Here is a 20,350-nt window from a genome sequence, read left to right on the forward strand (position 1 = left end):
CACACACACAGAGGGGAGGGGCCACACTGACTCTGTGATGCAGGCTCATGAGAGGAGAGAGGAACGTGAAAGTGAAAGTGTTCGGTCAGCTGTTCACTCGATTTTGAGTCGACGGAGCAGAAAACAGGAGACAAACTGCAGTCTGAGGAGACAAACTGCAGTCTGAGGAGACAAACTACAGTCTGAGGAGACAAACTACAGTCTGAGGCTGGTGAGTGTTAAAACAACACTTTTATTGTTTTACAGCCCGAGTGTCTGAGTCAGTTTGTCTCTGTGGACTGACGAGGAAAGAAATGTTAAAATGAAGTCGACACTTTGATTCTTCTGTGGATGCAAAGTCCTGATTGGCTGAATAAAACACATTAAACTATGTGTAACTGAAGAAAAGGAACTCAGAGGGAAAGAAACCTGACCAAGTGCTTTATTTTATTAAACTGCGTATGTGGGTGTACGTGTGTTACTTCCTGTTTTCAGTCCTTCCTCAGTGATACGGACGATGATTGGCCGTAGGGAGCATTATTTCCAGATACACACCAGCCTGCTCTCACTGCAGGGCGCGCACACACACACACATCCACACACACACACACGCACACACTGTAATAAACTAGTAACACAAACTGACACTGCAGAACCAAACTGTGTGAACCATCAGTGTGTATTGATCTGTAGATGGTGTTTTGTACAGAAGATAAGAAACAGATAAAAACACACAAATACTGCCCGTCCTGTCCTCTCAGTCCTGCTTCAGACTGATGGACAAACTTGTTTCCTGATTCTTGTTCTGCGCTCACAGTCAGTGTCACTGTTTCACCTCTCAGACTGACTTCAGACCAGAAGATGAGTGTTCCTGTGGAGAAAGAGGAGGACAGATCAGAGTTTCCAGGATCCAGCCGTGAGTCTCTGAAGAGTGATCAGTCCAAACATGCTCCTCCAAAGTTCAGTAATGAACCTGGACCCTCAGACACAAAGTAAGACTCTGTTTTATTGAATTAAACTCTATGTGTGGTGTCCACACCAACAGCCCACTACAAATGAAAAGCAGCACAGAGTCAGCGGGGTGTAAACAGGTGATGGCAGTTCATGTTGGTGCAGAAGCAGTGGGTTCCAACAATCATGTTCCCCTCAGGATGAACTCTATTAACTTTCCTGACATTTCATCTAGCGCCATCAGCAGGTCAACATGTTAATGTGCTCAATACTTTATGACCAAAAACCTGCAGAACTAAAGATGTTCACATCAGCCTCAGCTACACTCTGTTTACTGACAGTTAGCCAATGTTAGCACGCTAACACGCTGAACTAAGAGATGAACATATTGAACATGACATCTGCTAAACACCAGCATTTTAGCAATGTCATTGTGAGCATGTTAGCATGCTGATGCTAGCATTTAGCTCTAAGCACTAGTGTCATTCATAATTTGACTGCAGTCAAAATACATTGATCTGTTACTGAGCCTACTGAAGGTGGAGCTCATTGTAAATACTTTAATCTTCAATAATATGTCATAATTTATTAGTTTATTGGTATTTTGCATTAATAGTCAGAATGCACAAAGTAACTGTTGTTCAATATATGTAATAGAGTAAAAAGTACAACACACACACATATATACACAGAGGGGAGGAGACACACCGACACTGACAGGGTTGACAGGTGCATTTATTTTGTTAAACTGCATGTGAGTGTGTTACTTCTAGTCCTGCATGAGACTGATGGACAAACGTGTTTCCTGCTTCTTGTTCTGAGCTCACAGTCAGTGTCACTGTTTCACCTCTCAGACTGACTTCAGACCAGAAGATGAGCGTTTGTGTGGAGGAGGAGAAGGACAGATCAGAGTCTCCAGGATCCAGCTGTGTGTCTCTGAAGAGTGATCAGTCCAAACATGCTCCTCCAAAGTTCAGTAATGAACCTGGACCCTCAGACACAAAGTAAGACTCTGTTTTCACTGTAAACTGACCTGATGAAGATGATGCACTGAGGATGAGGACGAAATGTTCTGCTGAAAGAGTTATATTTATGATGTACATCTGGTGCAGAAACTAAGATGGAGTTGATCTGATTTCTTTATCTGACACCTGAGAACCTTCACTTCAGAACTTCAAAACATATACATAAATTTGCTGAGACGTTGAAATGGCTGTAAATATTATAACTATTCAAAATGTGAGTGAATCTGCCTCAGATGTGTTCAGATCATGTAGAGCTGCTGGCTGGGCTGATTGGTGGCTGACCTCAGTGAGGTTAATATTTGTTTCTAAAAACAGTCAAGTCAAGTTTATTTGAATAGCCCAAGATCGCAATACATGCCCCACTGTGCCTCACAAACCCATGTTAGTTGTTTGAAATGGGCAAACCATCGTAAGACAATAAAAGTGCAAACTAGAGTAATGACATTGAAAATCAGACATAAAATAGAAAGTGCACCCAGAACACTTAAAAATATATGAAGACAATTTATGGTTGGTCATAAGCAAGAGATGAGAGATGATTTCTGGACTGAGGATTATTTTTTGAGTTAAGGTTTAATAAACCAGCAGATTTAAAGGTTTAGGACACAACACCAGTGGCAAGGTACTCCTGTCCACTAACATCTGAAGGAGAAGAATACCACTCGAATGTGAGACCATCCATGCCTGGGGAATTAGTGACTTTGAGTCTTCCAATAGCAACATATAATTCCTCTGTTAAAGTTTCAGCTGTTAACTTTTCATTTTGTTCTCCCATGAGAGAGGGTAAATTTAAAGATGCTAGAAATTGCTACATTTGACGGTCATTATTATTTTTTGGTTGGGAGCATAGTGACTTATTATACTTTTCAAAACTTTGTTGGACTTTCTCTAGACTTATCTCCATCTCTCCTGAGTCAGGATGCCTCATTTAATGTAACGTACTCTCTGCTTGTTGTTTTCGTAATCTGTAGGATAGGACTTCCCATCAACTAATGACGCTGTTTTATAAATGATAACTTCCTGGATTGTGTTCTGGATTTTTTTTTATTATTTAAAATATTTAAATTTAGACTCCAGAGTGTAGACCTTGATTTACTATTGAGATACATTCCCATGTATAAAGGACTAGATATTACAGATATACACTGAGAATGTCTTTACAGGAAGAGGAGTCATGTCTCTGAGAAGAAGCAGCCATCCTGCTGTGTTCGGTGTCAGGACGTCCTGAAGGATCTGGTCTCTACCAGCTGTGGACACTGGTTCTGCAGACAGTGCATCACCTCAGACTGGGACCAGACCTGTCCCCAGTGTGGAAAGAGATCCAGAACAACAGCTGGACTATGGACAGACAGTCAGAGCCCAACTGTACAAAGTAAGACTGCACATCTGACTTTCATTTAACCTTTCAATAAGTGCATTCAGTCATGTGGACACACTGGCCAGTGGAGGCAGAAACCACGAGGTGCTGATTCTAGTTGACCATTTACTGTAACTGAAGTCACATCAGAGCTTTGTTCATTTGCTGCTGATAGAACTCAAGTTTTCAACTCAGTTTTCATACTGAAATACATACAGGAAACAGAGTTTGTCTTAGTTAGTGGTGCTATTCAATACAAACAGATCTAGAGAAGAGCCATGAACATATTGTGTCTTATTGATGGTGGATCAGTTGTAAATATTCCAGGAAGGAAGGAAGAGCCACAGTGAGCTGTTCAGTCTCAGCCTGTTGACTCTGCTGTCAGTCAAGCATGAACACCGACACAGTCAGAAGCCCAGAGACACATTTCTGATGCTTTCTCTAAACTGGATTATCTAACCTTTACTTCTTTATATATTCTTATATTGATCTTTGTTACTGGTGATGAAAATAATCTCCAGACTGTAAATTTTCTTTGTTTTGTGTCAAACATTTGTCTGTTTTCAGTGAATGTTGATCTGCAGGAAGTTTTAGTTGAACATAAGATCAGTCTGAGGAGGAGATGTGAACGTGTGAATGAAGGATGTCAAGAAACAGGAGGTGATGGAACAGGAAGTGATGGAACAGGGCGTGATGAAACAGGAAGTGATGAAACTGGAACCCTCCTCAACAGGATCTACACTGAGCTCTACATCACAGAGGGACAGAGTGAAGAGGTTAATACCCAACATGAGGTGAGGCAGCTAGAGACAGCTTCCAAGAAGACGACCTTCAGTGAAACTCCAATCAGGTGCTGCGACATCTTTAAAGCCTCACCTGACCAACAGAGACGCATCAGAGTGGTTCTGACCAACGGCGTCGCTGGAGTTGGAAAAACCTTCTCGGTGCAGAAGTTCACTCTGGACTGGGCAGAGGGCTCCGAAAACCAAGATGTCAGTCTGCTGGTTCTGCTGTCGTTCAGGGAGCTGAACCTGATCAGAGATGAGCAGTACAGTCTTCTCAGGCTGCTCCATGTTTTCCATCCAACATTACAGAAGGTGACAGCAGAGAAGCTCGCTGTCTGTAAACTTCTCTTCATCTTTGACGGCCTGGATGAAAGCAGACTTTCACTGGATTTCAACAACCATGAGGTCGTGTCTGATGTCACACAGGAGTCATCAGTCAGCGTGCTGCTGACAAACCTCATCCAGGGGAAGCTGCTTCCCTTGGCTCTCATCTGGATCACTTCCAGACCTGCAGCGGCCAATCAGATCCCTCCTTCATGTGTCGACAGGGTAACAGAAGTACGAGGCTTCACTGACGTCCAGAAGGAGGAGTACTTCAGGAGGAGATTCAGTGATGAAGAACTGTCCAGCAGAATCATCTCACACATCAAGACCTCCAGGAGCCTCCACATCATGTGTCTGATCCCAGTCTTCTGCTGGATCACTGCTACAGTTCTGGACCACATGTTGACTACAGACCAGAGAGGAGAGCTGCCCAAGACCCTGACTGACATGTACTCACACTTCCTGCTGGTTCAGACAAAGAGGAAAAGGAAGAAGTACAATGAAGGACGTGAAACGAGTCCACAGGAGCTGACGGAGGCTGACAGGGAAGTTCTTCTGAAGCTGGGGAGGCTGGCAGCTGAACAGCTGGAGGAAGGAAACATCATCTTCTACCAAGAAGACCTGGAGCGCTGTGGTCTTAATGTCACAGAGGCCTTGGTGTACTCAGGAGTTTGTACAGAGATCTTCAGAAGAGAGAGTGTGATCTTCCAGAAAACAGTCTACTGCTTTGTTCATCTGAGCGTTCAGGAGTTTCTGGCTGCATTCTACATGATCCACTGTCAGACCAACAGAAACTCAAAGGTCCTGGGGGACTTCCTGAAAGGACAGAGTGCCTCATCCCTGGATGACCTTCTCAGCAGAGCCATGGAGAAATCCCTCAAAAGTACAAATGGTCACCTGGACCTGTTTGTTCGCTTCCTTCATGGCCTCTCTCTGGAGTCCAACCAGAGACTCTTAGCAGGCCTGCTGGGTCAGATAGACAACAGTCCAGAAATCATCCAGAGAGCCATCAACAACCTGAAGGAGATGAAGAGTTATAAGATCTCTCCTGACAGAAGCATCAACATCTTCCACTGTCTGACAGAGATGAATGACCACTCAGTCCATCAGGAGATCCAAGAGTTCCTGAAGTCAGAGAAGAGATCAGAGAAGAAACTCTCTGGGATCCACTGCTCAGCTCTGGCCTACATGCTGCAGATGTCAGAGGAGGTTCTGGATGAGTTGCACACAGAGAAGTACAACACATCATGGGAAGGAAAACAGAGACTGATTCCAGCTGTGAGGAACTGCAGAAAGGCTCGGTAAGTTCAGATGTGATTCACATTATGAAGGAACATTAAGCTGAAGCCTTCGGTATTAAAGATCAACACCTGACACACATGCACATCATATAATGTCCACAGTATCAATGTTTGTATACTAGAATTATACCTGCTTGTTGAAATAATTCAATCTAAATTAAGAAGCCTGTTTTAAAAATGTGAGGAGGAGAATGTTCAGATATTTGTGTTCAGATGTAGAAAGGAAAAGTCACTCAGATACCTGAAACATCTTCTGAAGTACAGTAATGAAGCATTTGTACCACGTCTTCACATGACTCGCGTTTGAATTAGTCATTTGACATGTTTGTCCCAAACATGAACTTGTGGTTCATTATGTTGCTCAACAACATGTGGACAGAAGGAGCTCAAGTTTCAAACTACAAACCTGGTTATCAGTGACATAGTAAAGTGGATTTTTTGTCTGTATTTACAGATTTATCAACTGTGGACTCTCAGAGACTCACTGTGAAGTTGTGGCCTCAGCTCTGAAGTCCAGCCCCTCCTATCTGACAGAGCTGGACCTGAGTCGCAACAACCTGCAGGATTCAGGAGTGAAGCTGCTGTCGGCTGGACTGCAGAGTCCAAACTGTAGACTGGAGACTCTGAGGTCAGTTTATGTGTTTTACTCATGTACAGTGTTCATCCACCAAATTTAAATCCATAACAGAAGGTTTAAATTCTCTTCAGTTCTCTTCACAAATTACAACAACTGTTTTAAAGTATGTCAGTGTGAACAGTTCAGAATTTATTTTGAACTTGAGGAAACTGTTGGCTTTATCCTTCAGTGTGCTGAGAAATTAAATCAATATTTGAGATTTAGTCATATGTGAGACATCAATAAGGAAGTAAAGGAGTTCAACACATTGTCAGTAATAAGGTGTTTTTAAACAGAAGCTTTTTACAGGAACTGATATATTTCTACATATGCTGCTCTCATACAGACACACAAACATAATATAACACTGACACACACAGACACACCCAGAGTGAAGCAAAAATCCAAAAGCAGCTGTTCGAAGTGTCGTGTCTGATCTGTCACTTCAACATGTGATGATGCTTCCATTCCGGAAATGAAAACAGTGCAGGAAGGTTCTGTATGAAGATGACAGTGGTGATAGTCTCAATCTGTGCTCTGAAATGAGAGCATCACAAGTGCTGGGACAGGTGTTACCCCTTTACCCCAATAATTACTGATTTGATAAAGTCATTTATTTCAGTATGGAGATTTTGGAATTCTATAGAAACAGTTTTCTTATAATTTTGTTTTCATAAAATGACAAATAAATGTTCTGAATTAGAAGAAACATACATCATATCTGATGTAATCATTCTTTCAGACTCAGACTTCAGCATCATGTTATTAACCTGTGTTGACATGAACAAGTGTATGAATGTTAAGTTGATGTTTGGATGATATCTGTACAAGACATCATGAAAATCCAGTAACATAACGACAAAGTCACTCCACTCATTTAGAGAAACGGCCATTGATTAGGACATAGTAGCATGGCATAGTAATGCTGAGCTGCACAGTTCAACTCTGAACACATCTGATTGGACTATAAATTGATTTTCATCCACATAATTTGTTCTTTATTCAGATTGAGGGACTGCAGTTTGTCAGAGATCAGCTGCGCTTCTCTGGCCTCAGCTCTGAAGTCCAACCCCTCCTGTCTCAGAGAGCTGGACCTGAACTACAACAAGCTGCAGGATTCAGGAGTGAAGCTGCTGTGTGATTTTCTGCAGAGCCCACACTGTAGACTGGTGATTCTGAGGTCAGTTCTTAGACTGCTAATGTGTTCACGCATTACTCACATCCATAAAGCTGTAAATGTCATCACGTTTATATTTTCATGTTTGTGTACTAAGTTTAGTTAGTCTGTGGTCACAAAGGACTAAAGAAACTGTAGAAACTGGTCACTGTTGGCTGTTTAATTTCAAACCTGAACACACCTGATTGTATTTTAAACAGGTTTTTATCCATATCATTTATTCTTTATTCAGATTGGAGGGCTGCAGTCTGTCAGAGATCAGCTGTGATTCTCTGGCCTCAGCTCTGAAGTCCAACCCCTCCCATCTGAGAGAGCTGGACCTGAGTGAAAACAAGCTGCAGTATTCAGGAGTGAAGCTCCTCTCTGATCTGAAGGAGAGTCCACAATGTAGACTGGAGACTTTGAGGTCAGTAGAGGGTTGGAGTCAACCCATGATGGTTCCAGCAGTATTTGCTGAAAACAGTTGGCATCAAAGTAAAGATCCAGTATTTCCTGGTTTCCTCAGTGAAATTGTAAGAGGAGAATGGTGACAGGCTTCAGGATCTCAAAGTGTTTGTTTTCTCATCTCAACACTAAAGAACTGATCAGTTCATATGTGTCACAATTCTGATATCAGTATGACCAAAGCCTGCAAATCACTGGCTCTTATTTCAGAGAACCATCATTACATCAAGTAATCTTGTGGTCTTTTGACAGAGCAGAATCTCTGCTGAAGTCCAGAAACCTCAGCTGATGTTACACTCTTGGTATGAACATGTAGAAGCTTTGATATCATGTAGTTATTTGCCCGTCTGTTGTTTGTTTTGTCCAAACACTTTGTAACAGGTTCCATATTTACCATGATGAAATATTCAGATGTAACTGAGACTCTGGTTTTTAACATCAGTAAATCATCATTACAGTGAGCAGTGAATGCCTCTCTGTTTCTGCAGTAATGTTGCGTTCAGGGACCCTCTGCAGTTTATTTCACTGTCTCTTTCAGTGAAACCTGTAGAGTAAACGGACTTGATGAACAAAGTGTCTGCAGGTCTGTGAGCTTCACTCTAACACATTAACATGAAGCTGAAAGGAAGCTGGCTACGCTACACAGCAGCTCCACCTGTGGTCTGAACAGGACTGAAGTCCTGCTGGTCTTTATATCACTGACTGACAGCTGATGGAGGGAGTCTCTGGAAACACTCATGTATCACTTCTGTTGTCTCTCTGTTTCTCTCTGTCAGAGTCTGATTGATGAGGAAGGTTGAGGTGTTGAGAGGATCAGCTGTGTCCTGATGATCCAGTGATACAGAAGTAGCATCATCAGCTGGTGGGTGGAGAGGCTCTGACCAGGTAGAGAGGAGAACTTCATCCATTAGTGACTGAGCTCCACTGTCACACACAATGTCCAGTCCACCATCCAGCTCCATGATTTGGGGCCCCAGGTTCATAGTTCCAGTAACTGCCCTTCCTACTGTCCACTGAAAATAACATGAACAGAAACAACTTCATCCAGTCCAAATATAGATTTAGAAGTGTGCACAATAAAAACACAGTAACATAAATCGTACTTATTATTGCCTCAACAAATATTTATTTAACAATATATTTTAATGAACCGTTTTTATGCACTACAGTGAAACTTCACCAGCTGCTTGTCACTTTTGTAGCTTCAGGGGAAAAAATAGCTGTCACATTGACAGTTTAAGTTTACTGAGCATGTAAAAATATGGGGTTTGAGCCATGAATTACCTTAATTATTCGTTCATTTTTTTTATCTTTCATCTACACTTTTTCATCTTAAAATATTTAAACTTCATTGGCCAAATTCAAAAAGGTATCTATAATATTGGGGAAGGCATGCTGAGCCCTCTGATTAATAAGCAGGTATATGAAGGAAATGTTTAGACAGCAGTGGAACATTAATGTGTAAAATACACTAATGTGAAATAGACTTTAAATCTTTTGTCAGATATTAGATTATTAGATTCACAGATATTGTGAATTGTATATTTTCTCAGGGGGGAAAAAAAAAAAATTTCAGTGCTATTCTGACAATCTTGTGGAGTTTTTTTTTTATCATCTTCACCTTTTGTAAATGTTTGCACTGCTTGCACTTTTGTGAAAACACTTTAATAAATCTACTGTTCTTATATGTTTTGACTGCCATTGCTTTTTATGTGTTGAGGAGTTTGAAGTAGAACCCCACAACACTTGTGTTTTGTCTTTGACACTAAGCAATAGCTGCCTGACCCGACCACAAGAACTTGAGACAGAAGATCTGCTCAACTTCAGCCAACCTGGGCCTCTACAAACCATACTGACTCCTAACCCTGCTGTTTAAAGGCCACTTAGGCCAGCCTGCAGGTCTAAAACAAGACAAAAAAGACGACAGACTGTCACAGTATACATGTAACATGTATCGTATAGATTTCAGGACCATAGACAGTTACAGTATATATGTAGCATGTTTCAGGACCATGGCCCGACCCAAACCCTAACCTTAACCTCCTCCAGTCTTTCAAAACAAAACCACTTGGGACACCTGCTTTTGCTACATGCCAAGTAACACATATAGGAACATGGCTGACTGGCTAATATAGACACACCAGTAATAATAACAATGATAATAACAGGAGGCCAGGGGCCAAATTCATGTACAACAGTATTATATTCACATTTCATTCTACATGGGTTACAGTATCAGAAGAGAAGGCTTAGAAAATAACAGAACTTGGTCCAAGCCCGATGCCAGAAGGCAGAGAGGAGATGGATAAGGTTGCCTGACATCACACTGACCCACAGAGCTCAATGAGACGTTTTTACTTACATTACCAAACAGCTCCATCTGCTGGTGTGAGTGTGTCAGGACGGCTGGGCTGATCTCTGGGTTCTACAGTACATTCATGGAATGGCTTTAAATTAAGTGGAGAGGTTTCTTTCAAACCAATAGTCTCTTTTATTTATTCACGTATCTATGTGAAAATGTTTCCTTTATGACTTTTAATGTTTCCTTAACATAGAATATCTATCTATCGATCTATCTATCTATCTATCTATCTATCTATCTATCTATCTATCTATGTAATTTTAGTATTAAGTATTGCTATTATTATTGTTGTTATTCTTCTTCCGATTATCATAGTAATAATAATAATTATATTTATTATATCATCAGTATGTATTAATATTATATAATATTTCCTTCTGACATGTGTGAAACCAACAACTGTAAACACACACACACACACACACACACACACACACACACACACACACACACACACACACACACACACAGGGGAGGGGTCCTGAAAGTGAAAGTGATCTGCAGACTCCATTTTGATTGGAGGGAGCAGAAAGAAGACGGAGGTGAGAGTTAAAACAACACTTCGTCAGGTCCGTGTTCACTTCCACGGGCTCTGCTGTGTTGTGGACCGGGTCCGGGAGGGTCGGACTGCCGGTTCTCAAGGCTTCCCGGGAATCCGCCGCATTGGCGCAGCACCGCCGGACAGCTGGAGTGGAGGAGACCGAGGTGTTCCCGCGATGACAGCTGAATGATGCGCGACAGCAGTTACACGTGTGTTATAAACACAACAACAAACAGACCAAACCGCAGAAGAAGAAAGGCCTGGATCCGTCTGGATTAGGTTTTTGTGCTGTTGAGTGTTTTATTCTGAAAACTGCCGGATGTTATGTTGTTGTCTCAGCGTGTGACTTCCTGTCTGCTCTGTAGGCGTCAGGGAGGCCAGATCTCGACTGTTTGATCCAGAAGACAGTGATGGAGGAGTGATGCAGTGAGTGTGGTGGACAGAGAGAGGAGACTCAGGTGTGTCTACAGGTGACATCACCATAATCCAGGACAGATAAAGAGACAGCTTCAGTGATCCGTATCCTGCAGAACATGGAGGGGAAGTGCTTATGTTTCTGTATGAATAACCAATTTTTGTCTTAGCTTGCTCACAGGCAGTGTTCTGTTAGACTGGTAACACTGGGACCAGTGTCTGCGATGTCTCCGGCTCCTGGTAACTTCATGAATTTGTGAGAGTTTGCATTGAAGACTTATTTCAGGTTAAAGAGAGAATCTTGCAGTCTGTTAAAAGCTTGCTGGTGAATTTTAATGGCTTCATGTGCAGCAGTACAGGACTGTATCATCAGTGTAAAGATGGGTGTTACAGTTCGTGACAGAGGATGTAATATTGTTAACATAGGTTGTGAATAAGACAGGACCAGAATTGAACCTTACAGAACCTCTCTAGACAACGGCAGAAACACAGAACAGTCATTCCCTTCAGTCACACATTGTCTATGTGACAGGTAGTCATTGAACCAACTACCATCAAAACCAACATCACCTGACATCTGTATGAGGAAAGAATGGTCAAGAGAAAGCTTTTGTCAGATCCACAAAGAGGGCAGTTCAGTATTTCCCTTCATCAACCGCAGATATAATATCATTAGTAACGGAGGTGATCGCAGTAACAGGACTATGATAGCTCTGAAACCAGACTGCTGAGGACTCAACACTGGATATATTGAGAGGAACGATGTGAGCTGATTATTGACTATTGATTCCAGGACTTTAGTGAGACGAGGCAGTTTAGAAGTTGGTCAGTAGTTATTAAGATCAGCTTTATCACTTTATTCAGTGGGACAACATGTGCAGTTTTCCAGATATTAGGGATAATAACTCCAGAAGAAATGGACAGATTAAAAAGACAAGTCATTTCATGAGAAATAAATGGAGCACATAGCTTTAACTAAAATATAGGTGTGGTTTATCCTCCCCGGTAGCTTCCCTTATATCTTAAAGTGTCTCCTTAACAACAGAGGAAGTGAAGTTTAGTGTAAACACAGGTCTGGTCCGATGAGGGCTCACGAGGCAGCAGCTGACTCTTGAAAGCAGAACCTGATCACATCAGGTCACATTGATTTACAGCAGCAGCAAGATATTTGCTAAAAGCACCACAAATATCTGATGGGTTAATTATTTGGTAATTATTAAATGTTATACTGGAAGTTATAGATGTGGAGAATTTGTTTTTTTATTTACATTTACTGATTTCCAAAATTTGGATGGGTATGTATAAGAGCTGGAGATTAATTCTGTGTGATAGTTGGACTTTGCTTTTCCCAGTGAAGGTATACATTCATGTCTGAGTTGTCTAAGTTAACCAGTACACCTTGCTAGAGCCCAGGCTGTGTCCCTATCGCTGAACATCAGTGATAGTTTTCAGCTGAAACAATTTTCAATGAATCTAAACCTGATTACACAGACCTCTGATATTTAAATATATCAAACCTAAGCTCTTTCTGCATTTAATGGCATGTGAGTTGGAAATTTTTAGCTCTGGGTCACGATATGGCTCACTGGCACAATGCAGCTTGGAGCAATGGATGGTAGGTTGTACAATAATTTCATTTTTAGCTCTATGTTTTGTACAGGACATGTGATGTTTGCAGTAACCGTTTGGGATCAAACCAGGAATATCAGTTGCAGTAGCAGACACTGATAGTGAAAGAGAGGGAGTCATATCTTCATGAATACTTTGCCGGAGTGCAGCATAAGTTCAAGTTTGAGATGGACTGGTGGTGACGTAGCAGCTGCAGGGTGGAGGTGATGATGTCCTTCACGAGCTCACCTGGATGGCAGGAGGTGCTGCACTTGTTGGTCTGCATGCAGGACCATGGATCAGAATCAGAATCAGAATCAGAAATCCTTTAATGTCCCGCAGATGGGATGAGGAACATAGTCTGACTGTGAGAATGGCTGGCTTCATGGGCAGTGGCTCTGGTGGATATCCCAGAGTGTCCTGAGGATGGATGGTGGCAGTACAGAGCAGGGCTCGACCTTCTGCCGCCTGCTGAGGCATGGTTAGCAAGAAGGCTGAGTGTTTTCATTGATATCTGTGAATTTGATGGCAGCAAGACATTTCAAACAAGTTGTTCGCTGACCCAGGTCTGCTGTGATCCTATCCTACTGCTTGCAATCCTGTCTACCATGTTCACTGTGATTCTATCCTACTCCGATGCCACCACCAGTGTTGCTACGTAATTGGCTTATTATGAATGATGGCCATTTATTCACGGTGTAGAGGTGTATTTTCTGGTTACACAGCAACTAGCTCTGACTGCAAGACACAGACACACACAGCCTCAACTTGTTTCCTGATTCTAGTCCTGAGCTCACAGTCAGTGTCACTCTTTCACCTCTCAGACCGACTTCAGACCAGAACATGAGTGATTGTGTGAAGGAAGAGGAGGAAAGATCAGAGTCTCCAGGATCCAGCTGTCCGTCTCAGAAGAGTGATCAGTCCAAACTTGAACCTCCAGACTTCAGTAATGAACCTGGACCCTCAAACACAAAGTAAGAGAACTGATTCTGACTCAGTCAGTGTTTGCTGGTAAAGTTTTGCCATTTACCAGCTGTAGAGTAACATGATTGAAGGTTCAGCACTCTGTCAAACACATGTCTGTATAGAGAAGATTACTACATGGGCTCAGGAACACTTTGTCAAACTGGTGTCAGTCAACAGTTTGTTTATGAGGACACACTGGACCTTTAACATGTCATGAAAATGACTCAACTGTCCACATTTTCTTCATGTAGCTGCAAACTAAAATGTTTGACTGAGAGAGGAATCATTGGTCCATCTCCCTCTGAGTGTCTGTAACAGCTGTCAGTCTCAGAGAAAAGATGTAATCTAATCCAAGAGGACTGATCCAAACTTTAAACCTCCTGATCATCAACAGGAGCAGCTGTTTGTGTGTTTAGAGCTTCATCAATGACTTTCATCAGATAATTTATCAAAGATTCATGTGAGATGAATAAAATGTTGGTGTTTGCAGAGTTCAGTCCAACAGACAGAGATCAGAACCTCCAGGATCCAGCTGTGAGTCTCTGAAGAGTGACTGGTCCAAAGATCTTCTTCCTCCAGTCTTCAGTGCTGAACCTGGACCCTCAGACCCAAAGTAAGACACTGTTTTTACTGTAAACTGACCTGATGAAGATGATGCACTGAGGATGAAGACTAAATGTTCTGCTGAAAGATTTATATTCATGATGCACATCTGGTGCAGAAACTAAGATGGAGTCTATTTTATGGCTATAAATATTAAAACTATTCAAAATGTGAGTGAATCTGCTTCAGATGTGTTTAGATCATGTAGAGCTGCTGGCTGGGCTGATCGGTGGCTGACCTCACTGAGGTCTCTGAGATGATGCTGAAAGTAACAAAGTAAATGGTAAAAATGTACATGAGATGAAACATGAGTTGATAAATTATCACGTGATTTGATTAATTTAAAGGCGATTTGATGGAAAAAATAAAGTCAAGACAAGATGTTAACAGAGTTTAATCATTTAAAAGCTTCAGAAAGTGTTGAGTTTGTATTAATAACAACCAACAAATCATTAATGAAGAAATGTCTCCACAGGAAGAGAAGACTTGACTCTGAGAGGAAGCAGCCGTCCTGCTGTGTTTGGTGTCAGGACGTCCTGAAGGATCTGGTCTCTACCAGCTGTGGACACTGGTTCTGCAGACGCTGCATCACCTCAGACTTGGTTCAGTCTACTTCACCAGGAGACTCCTCCTGTCCCCAATGTGGAGGTAAGATCCAGAAAGAGTTGGACTGTGGATGAACAGTCAGAGCTGTTCCTCTGCTGTCAGTCAAACACGAACACCGACACAGAGTCAGAAGCCCAGAGACACATTTCTGATGCTTCCTCTAAGCTGGGCTTTATAACCTTCACTATATATTCTCATAAGGGCTGGGCGATATTTGATAAAATCCATTAATTCGAGTTTGTGGTTTAGGATGATTTTATGAAATGAAAATCAATTTTCTCTTTAACTTGCTCCTCAGCTGCGCCCCATGGACTCCAGTGGTTCATAGTCGTCTCCACATGTCATCTCTACATCTACCAACATGTCACGTTTACAATGCAGCATGCAGATGTTTAAATTTGTTAACGTATTTTCAGGGATACAAAATGCTGTTTGTAAACAAAAGGTACCTTTTACAAAAAAAGTATTAGATTAAAGTTATGTACACACTTTATCAATCCCAATGGGGAAACTCATCCGTTTTTATAAGAACATGCAAGCTGACATTAAATTTATGTCTACAAAAGTGTTTTATCAAGAACGGACACATTTTTTCTCAGTTTGAAGGTGCACTGTTTTAAATGGCAGGGCAATTTTGTTTACAATAAAAGCATTGCTTGTAATAAGTTCTGTCATTGATAATTTGTTTTTGAGAAGGAAAAAGAAATCAATTAAATAAATAAATAAAATTAATTCTTATATTGATCTTTGTTATCGGTGATGAAAATAATCACCAGATTGTGAAATTTTCTTTCTGTCTCAAACTTTTGTCTCTTTTTAGTGAATGTTGGTCTGCAGGAGGTTTTAGATGAACATAAGATCAGTCTGAGGAGGAGATGTGAACGTGTGACTGAAGGAAGTGAAGAAAAGAGAAGTGATGGAACAGGAAGTGGAACCCTCCTCAACAGGATCTACACTGAGCTCTACATCACAGAGGGACAGAGTGAAGAGGTTAATACCCAACATGAGGTGAGGCAGCTAGAGACAGCTTCCAAGAAGAAGACCTCCAGTGAAACTCCAATCAGGTGCTGCGACATCTTTAAAGCCTCACCTGACCAACAAAGGCACATCAGAGTCGTTCTGACCAGCGGCGTGCCTGGCGTTGGAAAAACCTTCTCGGTGCAGAAGTTCACTCTGGACTGGGCAGAGGGCTCCGAAAACCAAGATGTCAGTCTGCTGGTTCTGCTGTCGTTCAGGGAGCTGAACCTGATCAGAGATGAGCAGTACAGTCTTCTCAGGCTGCTCCATGTTTTCCATCCAACATTACAGAAGGTGACAGCAGAGAAGCTCGCTGTCTGTAAACTTCTCTTCATCTTTGACGGCCTGGATGAAAGCAGACTTTCACTGGATTTCAACAACCGTGAGGTCGTGTCTGATGTCACACAGGAGTCATCAGTCAGCGTGCTGCTGACAAACCTCATCCAGGGGGAGCTGCTTCCCTCGTCTCTCGTCTGGATCACTTCCCGACCCGCAGCGGCCAATCAGATCCCTCCTTCCTGTGTCGACAGGGTAACTGAAGTACGAGGCTTCACTGACGTCCAGAAGGAGGAGTACTTCAGGAGGAGGTTCAGTGATGAAGATCTGTCCAGCAGAATCATCTCACATATCAAGACCTCCAGGAGCCTCCACATCATGTGTCTGATCCCAGTCTTCTGCTGGATCACTGCTACAGTTCTGGACCACATGTTGACTACAGACCAGAGAGGAGAGCTGCCCAAGACCCTGACTGACATGTACTCACACTTCCTGCTGGTTCAGACAAAGAGGAAGAAGCAGAAGTACGATGAGGGACGTGAGACGAGTCCACAGGAGCTGACGGAGGCTGACAGGGAAGTTCTTCTAAACCTGGGGAGGCTGGCGTTTGAACAGCTGGAGGAAGGAAACATCATGTTCTACCAAGAAGACCTGGAACGCTGTAGTCTTGATATCACAGAGGCCTCGGTGTACTCAGGAGTTTGTACAGAGATCTTCAGAAGAGCGAGTGAGATCTTCCAGAAAACAGTCTACTGCTTTGTTCATCTGAGCGTTCAGGAGTTTCTGGCTGCAGTCTACATGTTCCACTGTCACACCAACAGGAACTCTAAGGTCCTGGGGGACTTCCTGAGAGGAAATATTCCCTTATCCCTGGATGACTTTCTCAGCAGAGCCATGGAGAAATCCCTCACAAGTGAAAATGGCCACTTGGACCTGTTTGTTCGGTTCCTTCATGGCCTCTCTCTGACGTCCAACCAGAGACTCTTAGCAGGCCTGCTGGGTCAGACAGACAGCAGTCCAGATACCATCCAGAGAGCCATCAACAACCTGAAGAAGATGAACAGTTATAAGATCTCTCCTGACAGAAGCATCAACATCTTCCACTGTCTGACGGAGATGAATGACCACTCAGTCCATCAGGAGATCCAAGAGTTCCTGAAGTCAGAGAAGAGATCAGAGAAGGAACTCTCTGCGATCCACTGCTCAGCTCTGGCCTACATGCTGCAGATGTCAGAGGAGGTTCTGGATGAGTTGGACACAGAGAAGTACAACACATCATGGGAAGGAAAACAGAGACTGATTCCAGCTGTGAGGAACTGCAGAAAGGCTCGGTAAGTTCAGATGTGATTCTCATTTTAAAGCAGCATGAAGGTTAAAGATGAACAGTTTACACACATGCACGATATAAATTTCCACACTATCAAAGTTTTGTGTACTAGAATGAAACCTGCTTGTTGAAATAATTCTACATGTGTTAATCTACAAATGTGTACAGAGATCCTTCTTGTGTCTTTGGGTGATGGTGGCTCCAGAAATCCAGCAGGAAAACTTGAAAACTACAGAGTTTGTGTTGAAAATGTTCTAACAGTTGTCATTTTATAACAACACAAAATACAAATAAGAACATGACGTAAATACATGAGAGCAGTCTCAAGTTTACATTAGTCATATAACACAACAACAAAACATGAATTTGTGGTTCAATATGTTGCTCAAGGACATGTGGACATGTAGACAGAAGGAGCTCAAGTTTCCATCTGCAAATCTGGTGATTAGTGACTGACCAGCTGAGCAATAGCTGCTTACGTTAATGTCTTGTGTAATGCAAAACACATGCATTTCATAATAAAATGTCAGATTTTATTATATTTTAACTGTTTTTTTTTTTACAGATTTAATAACTGTGGACTCTCAGAGACTCACTGTGAAGTCGTGGCCTCAGCTCTGAAGTCCAACCCCTCCTATCTGACAGAGCTTGACCTGAGTCGCAACAACCTGCAGGATTCAGGAGTGAAGCTGCTGTCGGCTGGACTGCAGAGTCCAAACTGTAGACTGGAGACTCTGAGGTCAGTTCATGTGTTTTGCTCTTGTGCAATGTTTCTCTGCTTAGTTTAATTCCATAACAGTAGGTTTAAGTGTCAGTTCTCTTCACAAATCACAAGAAATGATTTAAAGTTTGTCAGTGTCAATAGCTTCAGAGTTTGAATCTGATTGGACTACAAATTGATTTTCATCCACATCATTTATTCTTTATTCAGATTGAGGGACTGCAGTTTGTCAGAGATCAGCTGTGTTTCTCTGGCCTCAGCTCTTAAGTCCAACCCCTCCTGTCTCAGAGAGCTGGACCTGAACTACAACAAGCTGCACGATTCAGGAGTCAAGCTGCTGTGTGATTTTCTGCAGAGTACACACTGTGGACTGGAGATTCTGAGGTCAGTTCATAGACTGCTAATGTTTTCAAACATTACTCACATGTGTAAAGCTGTAAATGTCATATTGTTCATATCTTCATGTTTCTTTACTAAATTTAGGTAGTCTGTGGTCACATAATATGAAAGAAACTGGTCACTGTTAGCTATTTAATTTAAAACTAAACACACCATATTGGGTTTTAAAATTATTTTCATCCACATCATATATTCTTTATTCAGATTGGAATGCTGCTGGTTGTCAGTGATCAGCTGTGACTCTGTGGCTTCAGCTCTGAAGTCCAACCCCTCCCATCTGAGAGAGCTGGACTTGAGTGGAAACCAGCTGCAGTATTCCGGAGTGAAGCTGCTGTCTGATCTGAAGGAGAGTCCAAACTGTAGACTGGAGACTCTGAGGTCAGTAGAAGGTTGGAGTCAGTCCATGTTCCAGCAGAATTGTATTGAACACAGTTAGTATCAAAGTAAAGATCCAGTATTTCCTGGTTTCCTCAGTGAAGCTGTCAGAGAACGGCGACAGACTTGAGGATCTTAATGTGTTTGTTCTCTCATCTCAAAACTAAAGAACTGATCAGTTCATCTTTGTCACAGCTCTCAGACCAGTCTGAACAGAACTTGCAAATCACTGGCTCTTTTTTCTACAGAGCAGAACCTCTGCTGAAGTCCAGAAACCACAGCAGATATTTTACTGTCAGTCTTTGTATGAACATGTAGGAGCTTTAATGTCATATATTTACCTGTCCATCTGTCATAGATTTTTGTCCAAATATTTAAAACAGGCTCCATATTAACCATGATGAAATATTCAGATGTGACTGAGACTCTGGTTTTTAACATCAGTAAATCATCATTACAGTGAGCAGTTAAGTCTCTCTGTTTCTGCAGTAATGATGCCTTCAGGGACTCTTAGCAGTTTATTTCACTGTGTCCTTCAGTGAGCTTGTGAGCTTCACTCCAACACGTGAACCTGAGAGCTGAAAGGAAGCTGGCTACGCTACACAGCCGCTCCACTTGTGGTCTGAACAGGACTGAAGTCCTGCTGGTCTTTATATCACTGACTGACAGCTGATGGAGGGAGTCTCTGTAAACACTCATTTATCACTTCTGTTGTCTCTCTTCTCTCTGTCAGAGTCTGATTGATGAGGAAGGTAGAGGTGTTGAGAGGATCACCTGTGTCCTGATGATCCAGCGAGGTTGAAGCAGCTGGTGTGTGGAGATGAGATCCAAAATGGCATTGCTGTGTGGCATTAATGACTGGACTGGACTGGACTACACTGGAGTGGACTTTGATACATGTTATATTTGTTATTTATGCAATATATGTATGTATATATATTTGTGTGTGTGTTATTTATGGTACTTAAAACATATTCAAATTCAATGTTCCTTTAAGTTCATATGTGTTTTTCTTATATATTTTTGTTATAGATACACCTTTTAGAAAATGTTTTTTTTAAATGAGTGCTTGATAAAGGGTTAAGTTGAAAAGCAGTGTCCAAAGGAAAATGTGATCTGTAGCTAAGTCACTCTGGCTCCTGCAGCACTATCAGCTGGGCTACATGGCAAGCTGGA

The 20,350-nt window shown here is 42.0% G+C and overlaps 2 protein-coding genes across 3 annotated transcripts; both read left to right on the plus strand.

Annotated features, from left to right (window-relative positions):
• The first annotated feature begins 53 nt into the window (after positions 1-53).
• On the plus strand, positions 54-9,646 carry LOC119004399 (NLR family CARD domain-containing protein 3-like). Of its 2 annotated transcripts, XM_037071282.1 has the most exons (10): positions 54-211; positions 822-971; positions 1,785-1,934; positions 3,119-3,327; positions 3,880-3,994; positions 4,025-5,722; positions 6,177-6,350; positions 7,345-7,518; positions 7,748-7,921; positions 8,736-9,646. In XM_037071282.1, exons 2-10 carry the CDS (start codon positions 841-843, stop codon positions 8,740-8,742), a joined length of 2,832 nt encoding a protein of 943 aa, XP_036927177.1. In that variant the 5' UTR covers positions 54-211; positions 822-840; the 3' UTR covers positions 8,743-9,646. The 2 variants fall into 2 exon arrangements, with proteins under 2 accessions (XP_036927177.1, XP_036927176.1); XM_037071281.1 differs by having other exon boundaries at positions 3,880-5,722.
• A 1,184-nt stretch (positions 9,647-10,830) lies between these two features.
• LOC119004400 (NACHT, LRR and PYD domains-containing protein 12-like) lies at positions 10,831-20,164 on the plus strand. Its single transcript, XM_037071283.1, has 10 exons — positions 10,831-11,141; positions 11,228-11,532; positions 13,709-13,858; positions 14,341-14,463; positions 14,929-15,101; positions 15,880-17,683; positions 18,245-18,418; positions 18,611-18,784; positions 19,004-19,177; positions 19,908-20,164. Exons 2-10 carry the CDS (start codon positions 11,501-11,503, stop codon positions 19,912-19,914), a joined length of 2,811 nt encoding a protein of 936 aa, XP_036927178.1. The 5' UTR covers positions 10,831-11,141; positions 11,228-11,500; the 3' UTR covers positions 19,915-20,164.
• Positions 20,165-20,350: the final 186 nt, after the last annotated feature.

This window comes from Acanthopagrus latus, chromosome 16 (genome assembly GCF_904848185.1).
Source record: "Acanthopagrus latus isolate v.2019 chromosome 16, fAcaLat1.1, whole genome shotgun sequence".
Taxonomy (NCBI): Eukaryota; Metazoa; Chordata; class Actinopteri; order Spariformes; family Sparidae; genus Acanthopagrus; species Acanthopagrus latus.

Bases quoted from the DNA above. Each gene is read 5' to 3' on its own strand.
- LOC119004400 (XM_037071283.1), top strand. From the start codon at position 11,501: ATGTCTCCGGCTCCTGGTAACTTCATGAATTT. The intron at 15,102-15,879 runs GTAAGATCCAGA...GTCTCTTTTTAG, and splicing joins CTCCTGTCCCCAATGTGGAG to TGAATGTTGGTCTGCAGGAG. The intron at 18,419-18,610 runs GTCAGTTCATGT...TTCTTTATTCAG, and splicing joins TGTAGACTGGAGACTCTGAG to ATTGAGGGACTGCAGTTTGT.
- LOC119004399 (XM_037071281.1), top strand. From the start codon at position 841: ATGAGTGTTCCTGTGGAGAAAGAGGAGGACAGATCAGAGTTTCCAGGA. The intron at 972-1,784 runs GTAAGACTCTGT...TTCACCTCTCAG, and splicing joins CCTGGACCCTCAGACACAAA to ACTGACTTCAGACCAGAAGA. The intron at 6,351-7,344 runs GTCAGTTTATGT...TTCTTTATTCAG, and splicing joins TGTAGACTGGAGACTCTGAG to ATTGAGGGACTGCAGTTTGT.